Raw genomic sequence first — 17720 nt, forward strand, 5'->3', positions numbered from 1 at the left:
CAAATCATGCATATAAGCTTAATTTTCCTCAGATATAATCTGTAACACATATAACTGATAAAGGTTGGTAATCATTGTAGAATGAGAAAACTTACAAAAAACAAAAACAAAAAAGACAAACATTCCAAGATGGAAATACATGGAGGACATGAACAGGCAATTCACAGAATAGAAATGGCCAATAACATATCAAGGATGGCAAAGGCCCTGATTTCAGGTAAAGGTAAAGTGCATCAGTAAATTGTTACCCACGGAATATTTACCAAGCATAGGAATCTATGCGGGAAGAGGCCGCCTTGGCTGCCAGAAAGTACTCACCTAAAGGGCCCAAGCTGCCCGTGGGGGAGGAGGCACTGAGTCCCTGGACACAGAGGCTGGCAGGGGACTTCCAGCGCAGCAGGAGCCAGAGCAGCTACTTCCTGGGCCACCTGGCGCCCAAGCCTCCAGGTCCCCAGGTGAGACTCTGCACTCAGCAGGCTGTAGTGCTTCTGAGCTGGGCGAGCACCCACAGCTGCAGCCGACAATGGTGTTCTTGCTAGTCCTTGGCTGCAGTGGGCTCCACTGCCCATTGCTCTGCAGCCGGCAGCAGCCTGTGCAGGCCGCCTTGGCCTTGAGGACTACCACGTAGTAGAAAGCAGCTAATTGGTCCACTATGCACTGCATGACCAGGCATGAGTCCGCCAGGCCGAAGTCTTGTGGGGTCACCATGGCCAGCTCCCGATTGCTCAGACAATGTGCCCATTTGCTACCTTGTCAATGATGCCTCCCTCAGGACTGGTGCTGGCCCACCAGCCTCTCGTGTTGGCCAGCGTCACATGTTTCAAGGGCCAAAACGCAATCTACCACTATGACACTGGGCCTTGCCATGGCTGGGTCTTCGCTCTGCTCCCACCAGCTGCGCGGATGGCAGGGTGCTGGGTCCTAACCGGGGTCCTGGCTGCCTGCAGAGGCCGAAAGTGTTGAAGATCGCTGCAGGGCTGGGCCTCTCGGACACTGGCAGCCTGTTGCCCTTGGAAGCCTTCAGACTTGCAAAACTTGGAGCAAAGCCTTCCCTGGCTTCTCAGCCACCTTAAGCGCCACTCCCTGCAGTTGCTGAGCACAGGAGAGCAAGTGTCTGTCACCCACTAAACCACAATAAGCGATTTCCGGATTCTGGGTCACCCCACCCCTAGAGGCCACAAGTGGAGGTGGGCATGTGTTGTGTGCTTCATCCCTTTGAAACGTTTGGAACTAAGAGATGCAGAGAACCCAAAATTCTTTGGACAGGCAATCCCAGAAAGCTGTGAAGGTACTGCTGTCTTTGTCAGAAGCCCAAGAGTTACCAGTTACCAGTTACGCGTGTCAGAGGTGACATGCAAACTCATTTTTTTGGTTGATTTTTCTTTGTTAAATGGCATTTAAATATATAAAATAAATATCAAAAATATAAATCTTTGCTTTACTATGGTTGCAAATATAAAAAAATGTCTATATGTGACACGGCACCAGAGTTAAGTTAGGGTTTTTCAAAATGCTGACACGCCGAGCTCAAAAGGTTCACCATCACTGAGTTAGACTCTTTAACAGTCCAGCATGTTATGGGGCCTCCTGGCACATTAGCAGTGGCTGCCTGCAGTCTTCCCCGAGTGGCTCAGTCTCTGCAGAGAAGTTCCCTTCACCGCATCCATCGCCTACCAAACTGAAGGCGTCTGCAGGACACGGAGCTACCTGCCATCCAGAGGGGATGAGTGGGTTTGGAGGCTTTTCAGCTCTTTCCTTGTTCATCTCCCCCACCAAGGAAGGCAGGACCCATTCGGCCAAGGGCCGTCTGCATCTTCCCTTCTAAGGAATTGGATTTTTTGTCTCTGGTGCACATAAGGTACAATCTTCCTGACACCACCATGTGGATTTTTAGCCTGTAAGTCTGAAAGGACCACAAGCTCTTCTGCAGCTCTTTACTAGCATCTGCCAAACCCCATGGACTGATTTGAATACTTTTTCTCCCTGCGCCATTTTGATCCCACCTCACTGTCCTGCCTTCCACCACTCTTGGATGAATGGATGTTGCAATTCTAGGTGTTGTAATTTGTGGACCTGTTATTTTTGTTTTCTGTGCGGCACATATATTGGATGTGGGAGGTAAAGAAGCACCTCAGTTTTTCCTGGTCACTGCCTTTATAGCCATTACTATCTTGGTTCTTGTCACTCAGGTTAGGTTTTGGTCTCTTGCTCCATTGCAAAAAAATAACACAAAATAAATCCTGAAGACATGGAACAGGAGGAAAGACCACACAGCCATATCTGCAGGGTTTTGAGGAGTGATTTTTCTTCCCCTTGAAGGGAAAAAGCTTTTTCAACTGGTACATTTGAAGTTGCCCAACTACAAGAGGTACCATTTTGAATGAGTGCTACTGCAACACAAAATGCTCAGAGAACCTAAACTGTTAAACTCGAGAGGTCTGAAACTTACTGTTGTCCACCATCGAATCTGTCTGGGGTTTCAAAGAAATACTGAGTGCTGCAAATAGGAGCCAAAGGGGTAAATTTATTAAATCCATTAAACCTGTGATTGGTTACTGTTTTCTTGCAACTTTAAAGAAACTGAAAAAGGGGGGAGGGGCAGATATCAAAACACTTGCCCCATTTTATTTTTTGAAATATATTTTTATTTATTTCAAAGAGGTAGGGAGATAAAGAGAGATATAGAAACATCATTGATCAGCTGCCCTCTGCACACCCACTACTGGGGATTGAGCCCGCAACCCAGGCATGTGCCTTTGACCTGAAACAAACCTGCTACCCTTTAGTCTGCAGGCCAATGCTCTATCCACGGAGCCAAACCAGCTAGGGCACTTGTCCAATTTTAAAATGCCACAATTAAACATGAGCTAGTTCCCCTCAATCGATCAATAAATAAATACATACATACAGGAAATACAGGTTGTGTGTGTATCTTCGCGTGGAATCTAATAACTATGAAAAAAACAGTATGACATGTTTTTGTGTCATCTTCATTGCCTAACTATTCATCTACCTTTTGCTTTTTCCACTTGTGCTCCAAATGCCATACTGTTTTTACTTTCAGATGGAGGAGTTATATTTTAACTTCCTGATTGATTTCTCTTCGCACGTAAGCATGAGCCATGATAAAAGGGATCGGCCATTTGAAAAGAAGCCTGTGTGCCACCAGGATGCCTATGCAGTGGATTTCAGTTCTGCTGCTGCTACAGCTGAGTGGTCACTTCAGCCCTGGGAGTTGTGGAAAGGTGCTGGTGTGGCCCACAGAATACAGCCACTGGATCAACATGAAGACCATCCTGGATGCACTTGTTCAGAGAGGTCATGAAGTGACTGTTCTGACATCTTCAGCTTCAATTCTTGTTGATCCCAATAAACCATCTGCTATTCAATTTGAGGTTTTTCCTACATCTTTAACAAAAGATGATATGGTTTCTTTTTTCATGCGGCTGATCAATAAATGGACATATGATCTGCCAAAAGATACGTTTTGGACACATTTTTCACTAATGCAAGAAATGTTTTGGGAAGGTTCTGACTTGATTGAAAAGCTCTGTAAAGATGTAGTTTTGAACAAGAAACTTATGACAAAACTACAAGAATCAAGGTTTGATGTCGTTCTTGCAGATGGCGTTGGAGCATGTGGTGAGCTGCTGGCTGAGCTACTTAAAATACCTTTTGTGTACAGTCTCCGCTTCTCTCCTGGCTATAAAATTGAAAAGTACAGTGGAGGACTTCCATTCCCTCCATCCTACGTACCTGTTGTCTTTTCAGAATTAAGTGATCAGATGACATTCATGGAGAGGGTAAAAAATATGGTCTATGTGCTCTATTTTGACTTCTGCCTGCAAACATATAATCAGAAGAAGTGGGGTCAATTTCTGAACGAAGTACTAGGTAAGCTGTTTTTCCTTGGTAGCATGAAGTCCTAACTTTCCTAGTGCTTTGGAAGATGAGTTGGTATAAATATTGAGAGGAATTTGTCTTTTATAAGTGCAATGATTAAATAATCTATAAGAATAAAAACATAATATGCTAATTAGACCAGACAGCTGAACGACCTTCCAGATGATCTTCCGGACGAAGCTGGGCCCGTGTTGGCCAAGTCAAGCTGCCGCAGCTGCGAGGGCTGAGCTCTTGCATGAATTTCGTGCATCGGGCCTCTAATAATATATAATGACCTTTTAATCTCACAAATACAGGGAGGGTGTTCCCCAAAAAAAAATGTATATACTCTTTTTTTCTGATAGCTCAGTTGATGTTTCTTTCTTTTCAGATTTAACCCATTGGAGTTAATAATTATTCAAAGTGCATCTATATTTGTGGGACACTCTATATTACAGAAATGCTTAAATTATAAGGTTAGTTTCAACCCTGGGTACACTAGTATGGGATACTCCAGGAAGTTAGAGACCCCAAATTGAAGCACTGAGGAGTTCCATCAGCAATCACATACCCATTCTTCTTTGTTTTTTTTGTAATAGGCTTCATTTTTTTAGAAGAGTGTTAGATCCACAGTAAAATTAAGTAGAGATTTCCCATATATGCCCTGCATCCTTATTGTCAACATTCCCCACCAGAGAAGTACATTTGTTACAACTGATGAAAATATACTGACATAGCATTATTATCTAAAGTCCATAGTTTATATTAGGGTTTACTCTTGGCATTGTATATTCTGTGATTTTTGGACAAATTTATAATGTCATGTATCCACTATTATAGTATTGTAAAGAGTAATTTAACTGCCCTAAAAATCCTCTGGCAGTGGCTCTGCCCATTTATCCTACATATTAATTTTACTATAATTTTTTTCTTCAATAAATGCATTGGAAATTTCACTAAATATTTTCATCAAAGCACAAATGTAAATTAAGGAGTTACATATTTTTAGCACAATGTCTATAGACCATTGGGGAAATTGTTTCCATTTGTTTCTCTTCAGTTTTCTTATTTAAAAATTAAACTGTTTTGCCATACTACCTGAAGGAGTCTTTGACAATGGAGAAATATGACTCTTTCTCAGATCAGAACCTATAACTCGAAGTTTCCAATGATTATATTGCTTCACTACGAGCTTATAAATCATCTGTTTTAAAGGCCTAAAATCTTGTTGAAGGGTAGATAATCAAGTTAAAAGTTTATATTTTTTTGAAAACTATATTTCTCCATTACAGACAAAATGAGCCAAAATTAAGGGTGAGCACATCTATTTCCATACTTTATGAAAGACTTCCAGCTGTTGTTGGCAAATATTTTTATTTCACATACAAATATTGTTAAGCTCTGAACATGAACCGAATGCAATAGTGGCCATAATGTCAAAGATCTCACAATTTACTTGTAAAATCTAGAAATAAGGGAATAGCTTGCTAAATAGAATCTAGACTGAGTATTCTAGGGAAAGGCATTTCTGTGTGTATGGTAGGGTTGATTGACTAAGGAGTTGAAATCACTGTTTACATTTGCATTTGTTAATTTTGAAGTTTTACAAATGCATACTTAACTCTTTAGTGCTTAAATAAATGTTTATGATTCTGAATGTACTGATGTGATATTAGAGATAAAAGTCTATATAAATAATGTGTGTTTGAATACTGGATTTTCAAGCCAATCACTTTTATTTGTATTTATTTTTAAAATATGTTTTTTTTTTAATATATTTTATTGATTTCTTACAGAGAGGAAGGGAGAGAGATAGAGAGCTAGAAACATCGATGAGAGAGAAACATCGATCAGCTGCCTCCTGCACATCTCCTACTGGGGATGTGCCCGCAACCCAGGTACATGCCCTTGACCGGAATCGAACCTGGGACCCTTCAGTCCGCAGGCCGACGCTCTATCCACTGAGCCAAACCGGTTTCGGCTAAAATATGTTTTTTATTAATTTCAAAGAGAGAGGATGGGACAGGGAGAGAGAAAAACATTGATGTGAGAGAGAAACATTGATCAGTTGCCTCCTGTGCAGGGACCAAACTCGAAACCTGGGCAAGTGTCCTGACTGGGAATCAAACCAGCAACCTTTCAGAGCACGGGATGACCCTAAACCAACTGAGCCACACCATCCAGGGCTAAGCCAATCATTTTTTTAAATAATTTTTTTGTCTTTAATTTTTTAACATAAATTTTATGCATGCATTTATGGTACAGGGGTCATAAGGAAATTTTCTTTTTTTAATTCTTTATTGTTTAAAGTATTACATATAGTATTACATATGTCTCCTTTTTCCCCCACTGACCTTTCCCCGGCTACCCCCAACCCCAAGCACATGCCCTCACCCACCTAGTGTCTGTGTTCATTGGTTATGCTCATATGCCTGCATACAAGTTCTTTGGTTGATCTCTTACCCATCCACTCCCCCACCCCTGCCTTCCCTTCTGAAGTTTGACAGTCTGTTTGATGCTCCTTTGTCTCTGGATTTATTTTTGTTCTTCAGTTTTTGTTCATTATATTCCACAAATGAGTGAGATCATGTGATACTTATCTTTCTCCAAGTGGCTTATTTCGCTTGGCATAATGCTCTCCAGGTTCATCCCTGCTGTTGTGAATGGTAAGAGTTCTTCCTTTTTCACAGTAGCATAGTATTCCATCGTGTAGATGTACCACCATTTTTTAATCCACTCATCTGCTGATGGGCACTTAGGCTGTTTCCAAATCTTAGCTAATGTAAAATGAACATAGGAGTGCATATATCCTTTTTGATTGGTGTTTCTAGTTTCTTGGGATATATTCCTACAAGTGAGATTACTGGGTCAAATGGGAGTTCCATTTTAATTTTTTTAGGAAACTCCATACTGTTTTCCACAGTGGCTGCACCAGTCTGCATTCCCACCAGCAGTGCATGAGGGTTCCTTTTTCTCCACATCCTCGCCAGCACTTGTCATTTGTTGATTTGTTGATAATAGCCATTCTGACAGGTGTGAGGTGGTATCTCATTGTCATTTTGTTTGCATCTCTCGGATGATTAGTGACTTTGAGTATGTTTTCATCTATCTCCTGGCCTTTAGTATGTCCTATTTTGAAAAGTGTCTATTTAAGTTTTTTGCCCATTTATTTATTGGATTGTTTGTCTTCCTTTTGTTAAGATGTAAGAGTTCCCTATAAATTTTGGAGATTGGCCCTTATCAGAGATAAAATTGGCAAATCTGTTCTCCCATGCAGTGGGCTTTCTTGTTGTTTTGTTGATGGTTTCTTTTGCTGTGCAGAAGCTTTTTATTTTGATGTAGTCCCATTTGTTTATTTTCTCCTTAGTTTCTATTGCCCTAGGGGCTGTATAGGTAAAGATATTGCTACAACATGTCTGATATTCTACTGCCTATGGATTCTTCTAAAATTTTTATGGTTTCCCGTCTTACATTTAAGTCCTTTATCCATTTTGATTTTATTTTTGTGTATAGTGGTCTAGTTTCATTTTTTTGCATGTGTCTGTCCAATTTTTCCAACACCCTTCATTGAAGAGACTGTCTTGACTCCATTGTATGCTCTTGCCTCCTTTGTCAATATTTATTGAGCATAATGGCTTGGGTCGAATTCTGGGTTCTCTGTTCTGTTCCATGGCTCTATATATCTGTTCTTGTGCCAGTATCAGGCAATTTTGAAAAGAGTGTAAGCCAATCACTTTTAAACATCTTTGGCTACATTACTCTAAGCTCCTTTCAGAAAATTACCTGTTATATTCACATTACACTATTCTCATTTTCACTACCTTTTTTTTCTTTTATTTTTTTCCCTTCAGGAAAACCCATTACATTATTTGAGTTAATGGGGAAAGCTGAAATGTGGCTTATTCGAACTTATTGGGATTTTGAATTCCCTCGCCCACTCTTGCCACATTTTCAATTTGTTGGAGGCCTCCACTGCAAACCTGCTAAGCCTCTGCCTAAGGTAAAACTATTCATGTTTGTTCTACTTTGATTATTTTGCACTTTCAGTGGGAATGATTCTGTGTTCTTCATTCAGATTGTCTGATCACACAGTGAGAGATATGGGATTCTGGGTCAAGTGACCATTAGAAACTCATATATTTTATACTATTTCAAGAATTTGAATGTCATTATCACTACCAAATAAATAATTATATTTGGGAGACTTTGGAAATAGGTTCAGTTAAATTAAGGTCTTCCCTGTTGAACACATAAGAAAGTGTCAATCATTCATTCAAAGACATTCTTAGAGTGACTCTCATAGCCAGAGATAAGCACTGGATAAAAGAGAATCAGTGAAGACACAATTTTTATCCATAAATACCTGACATTCTACTTGGAAAGACAGAATCTATATACATAAAAGCCTAAGTGACCGAATGACCAGTCGACCAGTCGCTATGATGCGCACTGACCACCAGGGGGCAGACGCTCAATGCAGGAGCTGCCCCCCAGTGGTCAGTGCACTCCTACAGTGGAAGTGCCGCTCAGCTGACCAACAGGCGCCAGACACCGGGCTCACAGCTGGTGAGCGCAGCTGTGCAGTGCGAGCCTATTCCACCTTCATGACAGCACTACTGAGCAGCAGCAGCTGCAGGCACAGGGGGACTGGGATGAGCAGGAGCAGTGTGGCGCCTGGCCTAGGCTCCTCTCCAGCTGTCTGCCACTTTGTGTACTACTACATCCACCGAGGGGTCCTGGATTGCGAGAGGGCGCAGGCCAGGCTGAGGGACCCAACCGGTGCACAAATCCATGCACCGGGCCTCTAGTATTAGTAATAAAAATTTTGTGAAAAGTAGTATAATAAGGAAAGACCACAATGCTAGATAATATCCAGCAGGGATTACAGAAAATATTTCATATTATTGATAATTAAGTGGGATCTGAAGGCTGTGTATTAATAGCAGAAAGGAATGGTAAGAAAGGAAGACACAAAAGGTAATGCAAGAAAAAGAATAATAATTCCCAAGAAGTCCAAGTTTAGTGTATCGGGAAGAGGCTGAATAAAGAGGCAGATGATGCTGGAGAAGTAAATTAGAGGTAAGTAATTATAAGAATTCTGAAGCATCTTATGAAAGTATTCAGGAGTCAGTGAAAAGGAGCAAAGGGAGTAAAAGGGCAAAGATATGATCAGATTTTCCTTTTTACAAAGCTCTCAAGATGCAATGTCTGGATTGAATTGCATAGGGTCAAGAGTGGAAAGGCAAACAAAGAGGAGGTCGTTGCGAGAATTCCAGCAACAAATAATGGAAAACTACACATTAAAGATGTGAATACACTTACTCTTATAGTTATAATATCAACCTCATATTTCTATTCAGTATAAAAAAATTCTTTATATATATATATATATATAATACTTACAATGTCTATGGCACAAAGTGACACAAAAGTAATATTAACTATTGTTACTATTGTTATTTTTACTGCTATTAAGAACAGTATTGGCCAGGCCAAGTAGCTCAGTTAGAGAACTGTCCCAGTGTGCCACGGTTACAGGTTTGATCCCAATCAGGGCCCATACAAGAAGCAGCCAATGAGTGCATGAATAAATGGCAACAAATGAGCTATCTAGACTACTCAAATGCATAGAAACAAAGTAGAATGATGATTGTCAGTTCCAATTTGCAAGATGAAAAAGTACTTAGAGATGGGTTGCATAACAATAAGACTATATATACTACAGAACTGTGCATTTAATAATGGTTAAGATTGCCCTAACCGGTTTGGCTCAGTGGATAGAGCGTCGGCCCATGGACTAAAGGGTCCCAGGTTCGATTCCGGTCAAGGGCATATACCTTGGTTGCAGGCACATCGCCAGTAGGGAGTGTGCAGGAGGCAGCTGAATTGATGTTTCTCTCTCATCAATGTTTCTAACTCTCTATCCTTCTCCCTTCCTCTGTAAAAAATCAATAAAATATATTTTAAAAAAAAGAAATAAAAATAATGGTTAAGATGGTCCCTGGCCAGTGTGGCTTAGTTGGTTGGGCACTGCCCATGCACCAAAGGTTATTGGCTCGATTCCCAGTCAGGGCATATGCCCAGCTTGTGGGCCCCGCCACCTTGAACATGCAGGAGGCAGCCAATAGATGATTCTCTCTGTCTCTCCCTCTCTCTTCTTCTCTCTTGCTAAAAATCAATAAAAATATTTTTAAATACTTAAGATGGTAACTTTATATTATGTGCATTTTAACACAATTTAAAATAACAAACACTACACCAGAGGTCCTCAAACTTTTTAAACAGGGGGCCAGTTCACTGTCCCTCAGACATTCCACACATGCACACTGCGGGCCCGGGACGAGTCGGCTGCTAAGCAGGACAGGCAGCGGCGGCAAAAACACCCGGCGGGCCGGATAAATGTTTTCGGCGGTAGTTTGAGGACCCCTGCAACTACACTAATAACTCCTTATAATACTTAATTTTCTCTTTGGCTGTTTGTAGCAATCCTTTCAATAGTGTTCACTATGCTATTGCTCTTTTGTGATGGAAAAAATTCTTTCTTCACAGGAAATGGAAGAGTTTGTCCAGAGCTCTGGAGAAAATGGTATTGTGGTGTTTTCCCTGGGGTCGATGGTCACTAACATGACAGAAGAGAAAGCCAATGTGATTGCATCAGCCCTTGCCCAGGTTCCTCAAAAGGTTAGATAAACTACCTTAGAGCAGAAAACTAATGAGTGTGTTAAACTCTGTAAAGGGTCTGATTAAGAAATTTCCACATGAAAGGTAAACTATTAGGATAGCTCCAATTAACTCAGATAACAATTTGAAAAACAAAATACACATGTCAGGTGCTAAAGTAGTACAGAGGGTGTTTTTGATGGACAATAACTTTGGCATTAACATTCTGGTCACAAAGAAGTATATTTCAAAAGTACAGTGTGAAGTTTGGTTTGATAATAGTATTATAGGGCAGGAACAGATATCACCAAATCCTATCCTGTCATTTGCTTCATTTCCTTGCAGGATTCCTAGAGTACTGTACACACTACCAATGTTCTCAGAATGGAGTTAAATTTTAACATTAAACAGGGAATGATAACAATCTGAAAGGCATCTTACAATATAGACTTTCCAGGTAATCCAGGCCACTCCTACTTTCCCTGGATTTTGGATTAGGCCTTTTCAGTGTTGCAAGGTGATATTCAGAGAAAGGATGTCCAGGGCTCACCAAGCTGCATCCAGGTACCTAAGCCAGAAACAATGATTTAGAGAAAGAGAAAAAATGGTCTGTAAAACATAAAAAGAACCTCCCTGGTGTGCTGGGCCCTGCTAAATTCTGAAGCAGGAAGACATAAATGAAAGGGTGAAGGTGGGTCCAGCCTTCAAGGTGACTCTGTGTTTTATATGTGGCCCCAAAACAACCCATCAGAGTAATAACTTCTCCTGATTAAGAAGAAGAAGGAAATGTAATAGTCAACCAGAAGCAAGCCTAACATAGGATAGTTTAAAATGCCTCCCCCTTCTCCATAAAATATGATAATAAATCATATTTTCTAATACATAAAATACAATTTTCTCTGTGTAATTGTAAAATACTTGTAGTTTCCTAACTAATGTAGCTTTCTCCTTAATACCTACGCAAGTTTGCTGAGAACCTGAAGTAATGTTAACACTCACATAGAAAAGAGATGTTAACCACTTATAAACTAGAATCCAGCTTACTGGTGGACTTAGAAATTGCTTGGCCATTTATCATTAATTAACCGTATTAATCAATGCTGTCAATACATTGTAGCATGTTTTGTAGTGTTAACAGTCAGTTGAGTAAAATTTACTGTCATTATCATATTTGATCTTTTCAACAGGTAAACTATTATTTATAAAGTGCCAATGGCTTTTCTTTTCTACTTTTTAAGAAAATTTTCCATCCTAGCTAGAGTGATAATACTGGATTTGGGTAAAAATTATCACTTAGAAGTGGTGATTAGTAAGTAGAAAACTAAAAGAAGTTAAACATACTCATTAAGCAGATATTATTTATTATTAATAATAAACTTAAACATCAAAATGTTTTAATTCTCATAAATAGCTGATTGCCTTGATTTTGTAAATCAAATTATGTAAAACTCTAAGATACTTTATGAAATTAATGAATATAAGAAAACCACTTCCCCATAATTCAAAAAGAAATAAACAGGTTAACATTAAATCTAGATGATGACAGCTAGAATAATAAATAATTAAAATAAATGCATAGACCATTAATTTGCTGGGTTTTACACTACAATTATATGACTACCTAAAAATTTTTATATGCTTGAATTGGTCATTGATAATCTCATTTGTCTAACCCTAAAGTGTGAAACATCATGATTGCACTCATACCTGACTGAATATAAAAATAAGTAACATGCCATATAAGTATGTACGCCTCTTACATCAGCCTTTTATTGATTCTCATTATCAGAATGTCTTTTCCTCATTCCCTTAACCTGTAATATGTCAGGGGTTTAACTAGATGTCTCCTAAACTATTTAGAATTCTAACATGATATAACTCTGCATTTTGACTCAAGAAGTACATTACCTTCTTTACCCTAACAGGTTATATGGAGATATGATGGCAAAAAACCAGATACCTTAGGGCCAAATACCCGGCTCTATAAATGGATCCCCCAGAATGACCTTCTTGGTAAGATTCTGGAAAACCCTGAAATCAGAATCAAGTCAACCAGAATGATAAACAGTTCACTAGGACAGAAATGTATTGGACATTTCTTACTGAAAACCTCAAAAATAAAAATGAACTTCCCAGTATTTCTTTCCCAGTCCTAGGGGAAAAGGATAAGCTATAAGTTGGCATCTTATGTTACACAGCCATGTTCCTTATGGCCACAAACAAAAGATCTTTATTTCATATGTAATTCCTCTCAGAGAGAATATCTCGACACTTTCCTGATTGTCACTCTGCCTCCTAATTCTCTCCTTACACCAATGGTTTAATCCATGGTAAGGGTGTACAGGTGCCCCTGAAAAATATCAGCTCCTCTTTTATTGCCAGTGACTCTACATTTTCCATTGGGGAAAAATATATATCTCTTTTTGATGTAATAAATAATTTCATGATAATGTGTACCTGTTCCTTCCTCTAATTCCTGTGCCATCACCATCCCATTGTCTGTTGCCTTGACATCTACATATCACACTCTGTGACTTCACTATTTTATGAAGAGAATATATTTCAACATGCACCACCACTTTTTTTTGCACACACTTTTTTAAATTCAGAATATTCTCTTTCCATTTGTCCACTAGCAACTTGTATTCATTTCAAGTCAAAAGGAACACACCGATCTTCTAAGTAAGCCTTCACTGTCCCTCCAGCAGACTTAAGTGCCTCTTCCTATGAGTTCTGAAAAACATTTTAATACAGTCTGAAGGGTAGACCAATCTATTGCTAAATATATTGTCTCTATCAGTGCCTTTATTGCCCAACTCTCATTTTATTTCCAAGACTTATAATTCATTATTTACTGAAATTTACCCAATCCTAGGTCATCCAAAAACCAAAGCCTTTATAACTCACGGTGGAGCCAATGGCATCTATGAGGCGATCTACCATGGGATCCCTATGGTGGGCATCCCTATGTTTGCGGATCAACCTGATAACATTGTTCGCATGAAGACCAAGGGAGCAGCTATCAGATTGGACTTCAACACTATTTCAAGTACAGATTTGCTCAATGCATTGAAGACTGTCATTAATGACCCTTCGTAAGTATCACATTTTTAATAGTAATTATAAATAGGTCTTTTGTCAATTATTTGTCTATTATGAATACAGCATTATGTTTTTGTGTGAATATCAGTTTTCATTCATTTTTGGGTAGATATCTTCAAGTGAACTCTGGGTCATACAATAACTTTATGACAAACTGAAAAACTGATGTCCAAAGAGACTATACCATTTTATATTCCTACCAGCTATGTATGAGAGTTCCAATTCTCTACATCATTGTGAATTCTTGTTATCATCAGTCTAGGTTTATAGGAATAGAAATGCATAGATATGTAAACTAAAAGACATATACAAAAATGTTTATAGTAGCTTTAGTAGTAATGGCCAAAAAGTATTAATAATCTAAATGTCCATTTGTCATTAAATGAATAAATAATTTGTAGTATTGTCATACAATTAAATACTACATAGCAAAGGAATTAACCAATAACTGCTACAGAAAAGAAAAAAAACAAGTGAGTACATACTATAAGATTCTAATATATAAACAAGAAAAACTAATTTATGGTATTGGAGATCAGGAGAGTAGGTAATTTGGAGAAGGGTGTAGTAAAATGGCCCAGGCATGGAGTGGTTCTATGGATAGTGGGTATGTTGATGTTCACTTTATAACTTTATTGATAATTTTGAAATTTTGAGCTGATCACTTAGAATATATGCACACACTTATGAATTTCATAAATAAATTGAAGGTATGTTTTATAAAATGTATTTAGAAATTATAGGAATTAAATAGAAAAAAAAGAAAACCAGAGACATTGAAGAAATGCTATCATACATAGACACTGGGGCAGTGGGGGCTTGCCCCGGGTGCGAATTGCTGGGGGGCAGGGGTCAACTGGGGAAAAAGGAGACATATGTAAAACTATAGACAATAAATTTAAAAAATTAAAAATTAATTAAAAAAAAAAAGAAATGCTATCATAGTGTGGCCAGGGAAAGACTCTGAGATGTGACACTGAGCCAACATCTCCAGCAAGAGATAGAGGCAGCCTTGGGGTGTTGCAGAAAAAACTGCTCCAGGAAAGGGAGAAAGCGGACAGAAAGTACAAAAGTGCTAACAAGAGAACATACTTGTCACCTCCAATGAATAGCTAACTAGAAGAGCATTGTGACTACAGTAGAGCATGCTTGGGACAAAATAATAGAAGAAATAGCCAGGGGTCTGTTCTTGTAAGATACGACAGGGCAAATAATTGATTTGGATTTTATTCTAAATGTGATAAGGAGGCAGATAGAAATTTTGAGCAGGTGTAGTATTCTGTTGGGTTTAACAAAAAGTATTTTGGCTATAGGGTTAAAAGTAGACAGATATGCCGTGACCGGTTTGGCTCAGTGGATAGAGCATCGGCCTGCAGACTCAAGAGTCCCAGGTTCGATTCCGGTCAAGGGCATGTACCTTGGTTGTGGGCACATACCCAGTAGGGAGTTTACAGGAGGCAGCAGATCAATGTTTCTCTCTCATTGATGTTTCTAACTCTCTATCCCTCTCCCTTCCTTTCTGTAAAAAAATCAATAAAATATTTTTTTTAAAACAATAGAGTTATGAAGCCAAGAGTAGAAATACAAAGACTTGTGAGGAAGCCTTTCTCCTGCCAGGACACAATTCCTCTTTAAAACTTCTAGAGCTTTGCCCTAACTGGTTTGGCTCAGTGGATAGAGCATCGACTTGCGGACTGAAGGCTCCCAGGTTCGATTCCAGCCAAGGGCATTTACCTTGGTTGTGGGCACACCCCCAGTGGGGGGTGTGCAGGAGGCAGCTGATGGATGTTTATTCCTCTCCTTTCCTCTTTATAAAAAAATCAATAAAATATATTTTTAAAAAAACAGTAATTCTACCAACAACAGACCTTCACTAAAATAATATCTAAAAGATATTTAAAAAATAAAAAAATAAAAAATAAAACTTCTAGAGCTTTATTATAAACTAGAGGCCCGGTGCATGAAATTCATGCACTCAGGGAGTTGGGGGTGTCCCTCGCCCGGCCTGCACCCTCTCACAGTCCGGGAGCCTTCGAAGCATGTCCTACTGACGACTTAGGTCCGCTAATTCGGACATCCTTAGCACTGCCGCGGAGGCGGGAGAGGCTCCCACCACCCTCGCTGCACTCACCAGCCATGAGCCCAGCTTCTGTCTGAGCAGCGCTCCCCCTGTGGGAGCGCACTGACCTCAGGTGCAGGCCAGGCCAAGGGACCCCACAGGTGCACGATTAGGGCCCGTGAGGGACACGGGAGGTTAGCCAGCCGGGGAGGGACCACAGGAGGGCTCCAGGGCATGTCTGGCCCGTCTCGCTTAGTCCCAATCAGTCAGACCCCAGCAGCAAGCTAACCTACCAGTTGGAGTGTCTGCACCCTGGTGGTCAGTGCACATCATAGAGAGTCATTGAGCGGCCTTAGCATATCATTAGCATACTGTGCTTTGATTGGTTGAATGGACAACTGGATGACTGGACACTTAGCATATTAGGCTTTTATTACATAGGATACTAGAGGCCCTGTACATGAAATTCATGTACAGGGGCATGTCCTTCAGCCCAGCCTGTGCCTTCTAGCAATCCGAGACCCCTTGGGTAGGGTTCTTAGGCCTAGCTGGTGATCAGGGCCTGTCAGGGCTTTCCTTCCCCTGGCTGCCAGCAGCTGGTCCCGCCCCCACCACCACCACTGCTTGCCATCTGTGCAGCGCTGCTCTCCCGCCCCCACCACCAGTCACCTCCCTCTGCGGGCAACAGGTGTAGGGTGTGATCACTTGGCTGGCCTGGGCCTTCCTCTGTGGGGCAATCGCTGGCCAGCCCCACACACCCACTGCAGCACCACCAGCCAGGTAGCCTGGGCCTCCCTCTTTGGGGCAATTGATCACAGCGCTCCGCGATCGACCACCCAGCAGAGGGAAGCCCCGCCTACCCAGCCAGGGCTCCACAATCAATTACCACACAGAGGGTGGCCTGGGCCTCCCTCTTTGGGGCAATCATGGAGCGCCGCCCCCCCCCAATTGATTGGCCTGCTGGCCGGTGGCCTGGGCCTCCCTCTTTGGGGCAATCGATTGTGGAGCCCCCCCATTGATTGCCCTGCATAGGGTGACCTGGGCCTCCCTCTGAGGGGCGATCATGGGGCAATGATGGGGCCCCCTGACCAATCGCATCACACCCGCCTTGACTGGCCTGATGCCAGTGCATGTCATAGCGTGGTCGTCTGGAAGGTTGTCCTGACAGTTGTTCTGCTGTTCTGTAGTTTGGTCGATTTGCATATTATGCTTTTATTATTATAGATACAATTCCACTCTCCAACATATAGCATATAGGATGGCTTCTATCATTTCCTTTACTAAAAATACATTAACTTTTCCACTTTATTTTTCATCTTCACTCTTTAAAATATTTTTCAATGAGAAATTTTTAATTTAGAAGTCAAACTTTCTTTGACATCCAAATAAAAATATACTACTGTAATTCTAAGGTATGTATGTTAAATCATTTGTTTGACAAAACTTTTTATAGGTTTGAATTGGTTAGGCAAATTAACTTCCTTTCAATGTTGGTATCTTTGTGTTTCTCCTTCAGATATAAGGAGAATGCTATGAAATTATCAAGAATTCATCATGACCAGCCTATGAAACCTCTAGATCGAGCGGTCTTCTGGATCGAGTTTGTCATGCGCCACAAAGGAGCCAAACACCTGCGGCCAGCCTCCTATGACCTCACCTGGGTCCAGTACCACTCTTTGGATGTGATTGGGTTCCTGCTGGCCTGTGTGGCAAGTGCTACATTTGTCATCACAAAATGTTGTCTGTTGTGTTACCAGAAGTTTGCTAAATCAGGAAAGAAGAAAAAACGGGAGTAGTTGTTTCAGAGGCCTGAAGCTGATATGCCTGAAGCTGATTTGCCTCATAAATGGGACTCCTTCAGTTTATTCAGCACAATGAAGTTCTAACATAAGGATCCCTTCTTCCTGTGACAAAATGACTTCACAATTTAGCTTCTAAGATCAACATTTGTTTTCAAGTGATTTAGATAAAAGTTTATTTCCAAGTGGTTTACTACCTATTTGAGGTAGAAATATTT

At 40.5% G+C, this 17720-nt stretch overlaps 1 protein-coding gene across 2 annotated transcripts; it reads left to right on the top strand.

The window, feature by feature from the left end:
- Positions 1-2742: 2742 nt before the first annotated feature.
- On the top strand, positions 2743-17499 carry LOC102441787 (UDP-glucuronosyltransferase 2B31-like). Of its 2 annotated transcripts, XM_006103564.3 has the most exons (6): positions 2746-3894; positions 7734-7882; positions 10432-10563; positions 12468-12555; positions 13418-13637; positions 17220-17499. In XM_006103564.3, the coding sequence occupies exons 1-6, from the start codon at positions 3123-3125 to the stop codon at positions 17497-17499; spliced, it is 1641 nt and encodes a 546-aa protein (XP_006103626.2). In that variant the 5' UTR covers positions 2746-3122. The 2 variants fall into 2 exon arrangements, with proteins under 2 accessions (XP_014301458.1, XP_006103626.2); XM_014445972.2 differs by lacking the exon at positions 10432-10563 and having other exon boundaries at positions 2743-3894.
- Positions 17500-17720: the final 221 nt, after the last annotated feature.

This window comes from Myotis lucifugus, unplaced genomic scaffold (assembly GCF_000147115.1).
Source record: "Myotis lucifugus unplaced genomic scaffold, Myoluc2.0 scaffold_492, whole genome shotgun sequence".
NCBI classification, from domain to species: Eukaryota; Metazoa; Chordata; class Mammalia; order Chiroptera; family Vespertilionidae; genus Myotis; species Myotis lucifugus.

Coding starts and splice junctions, on each gene's coding strand:
- LOC102441787 (XM_006103564.3), top strand. CDS start 3,123: ATGATAAAAGGGATCGGCCATTTGAAAAGAAGCCTGTGTGCCACCAGG. Junction 3,895..7,733: donor ATTTCTGAACGAAGTACTAG/GTAAGCTGTTTT, acceptor TTTTCCCTTCAG/GAAAACCCATTACATTATTT. Junction 12,556..13,417: donor CCCCCAGAATGACCTTCTTG/GTAAGATTCTGG, acceptor ACCCAATCCTAG/GTCATCCAAAAACCAAAGCC.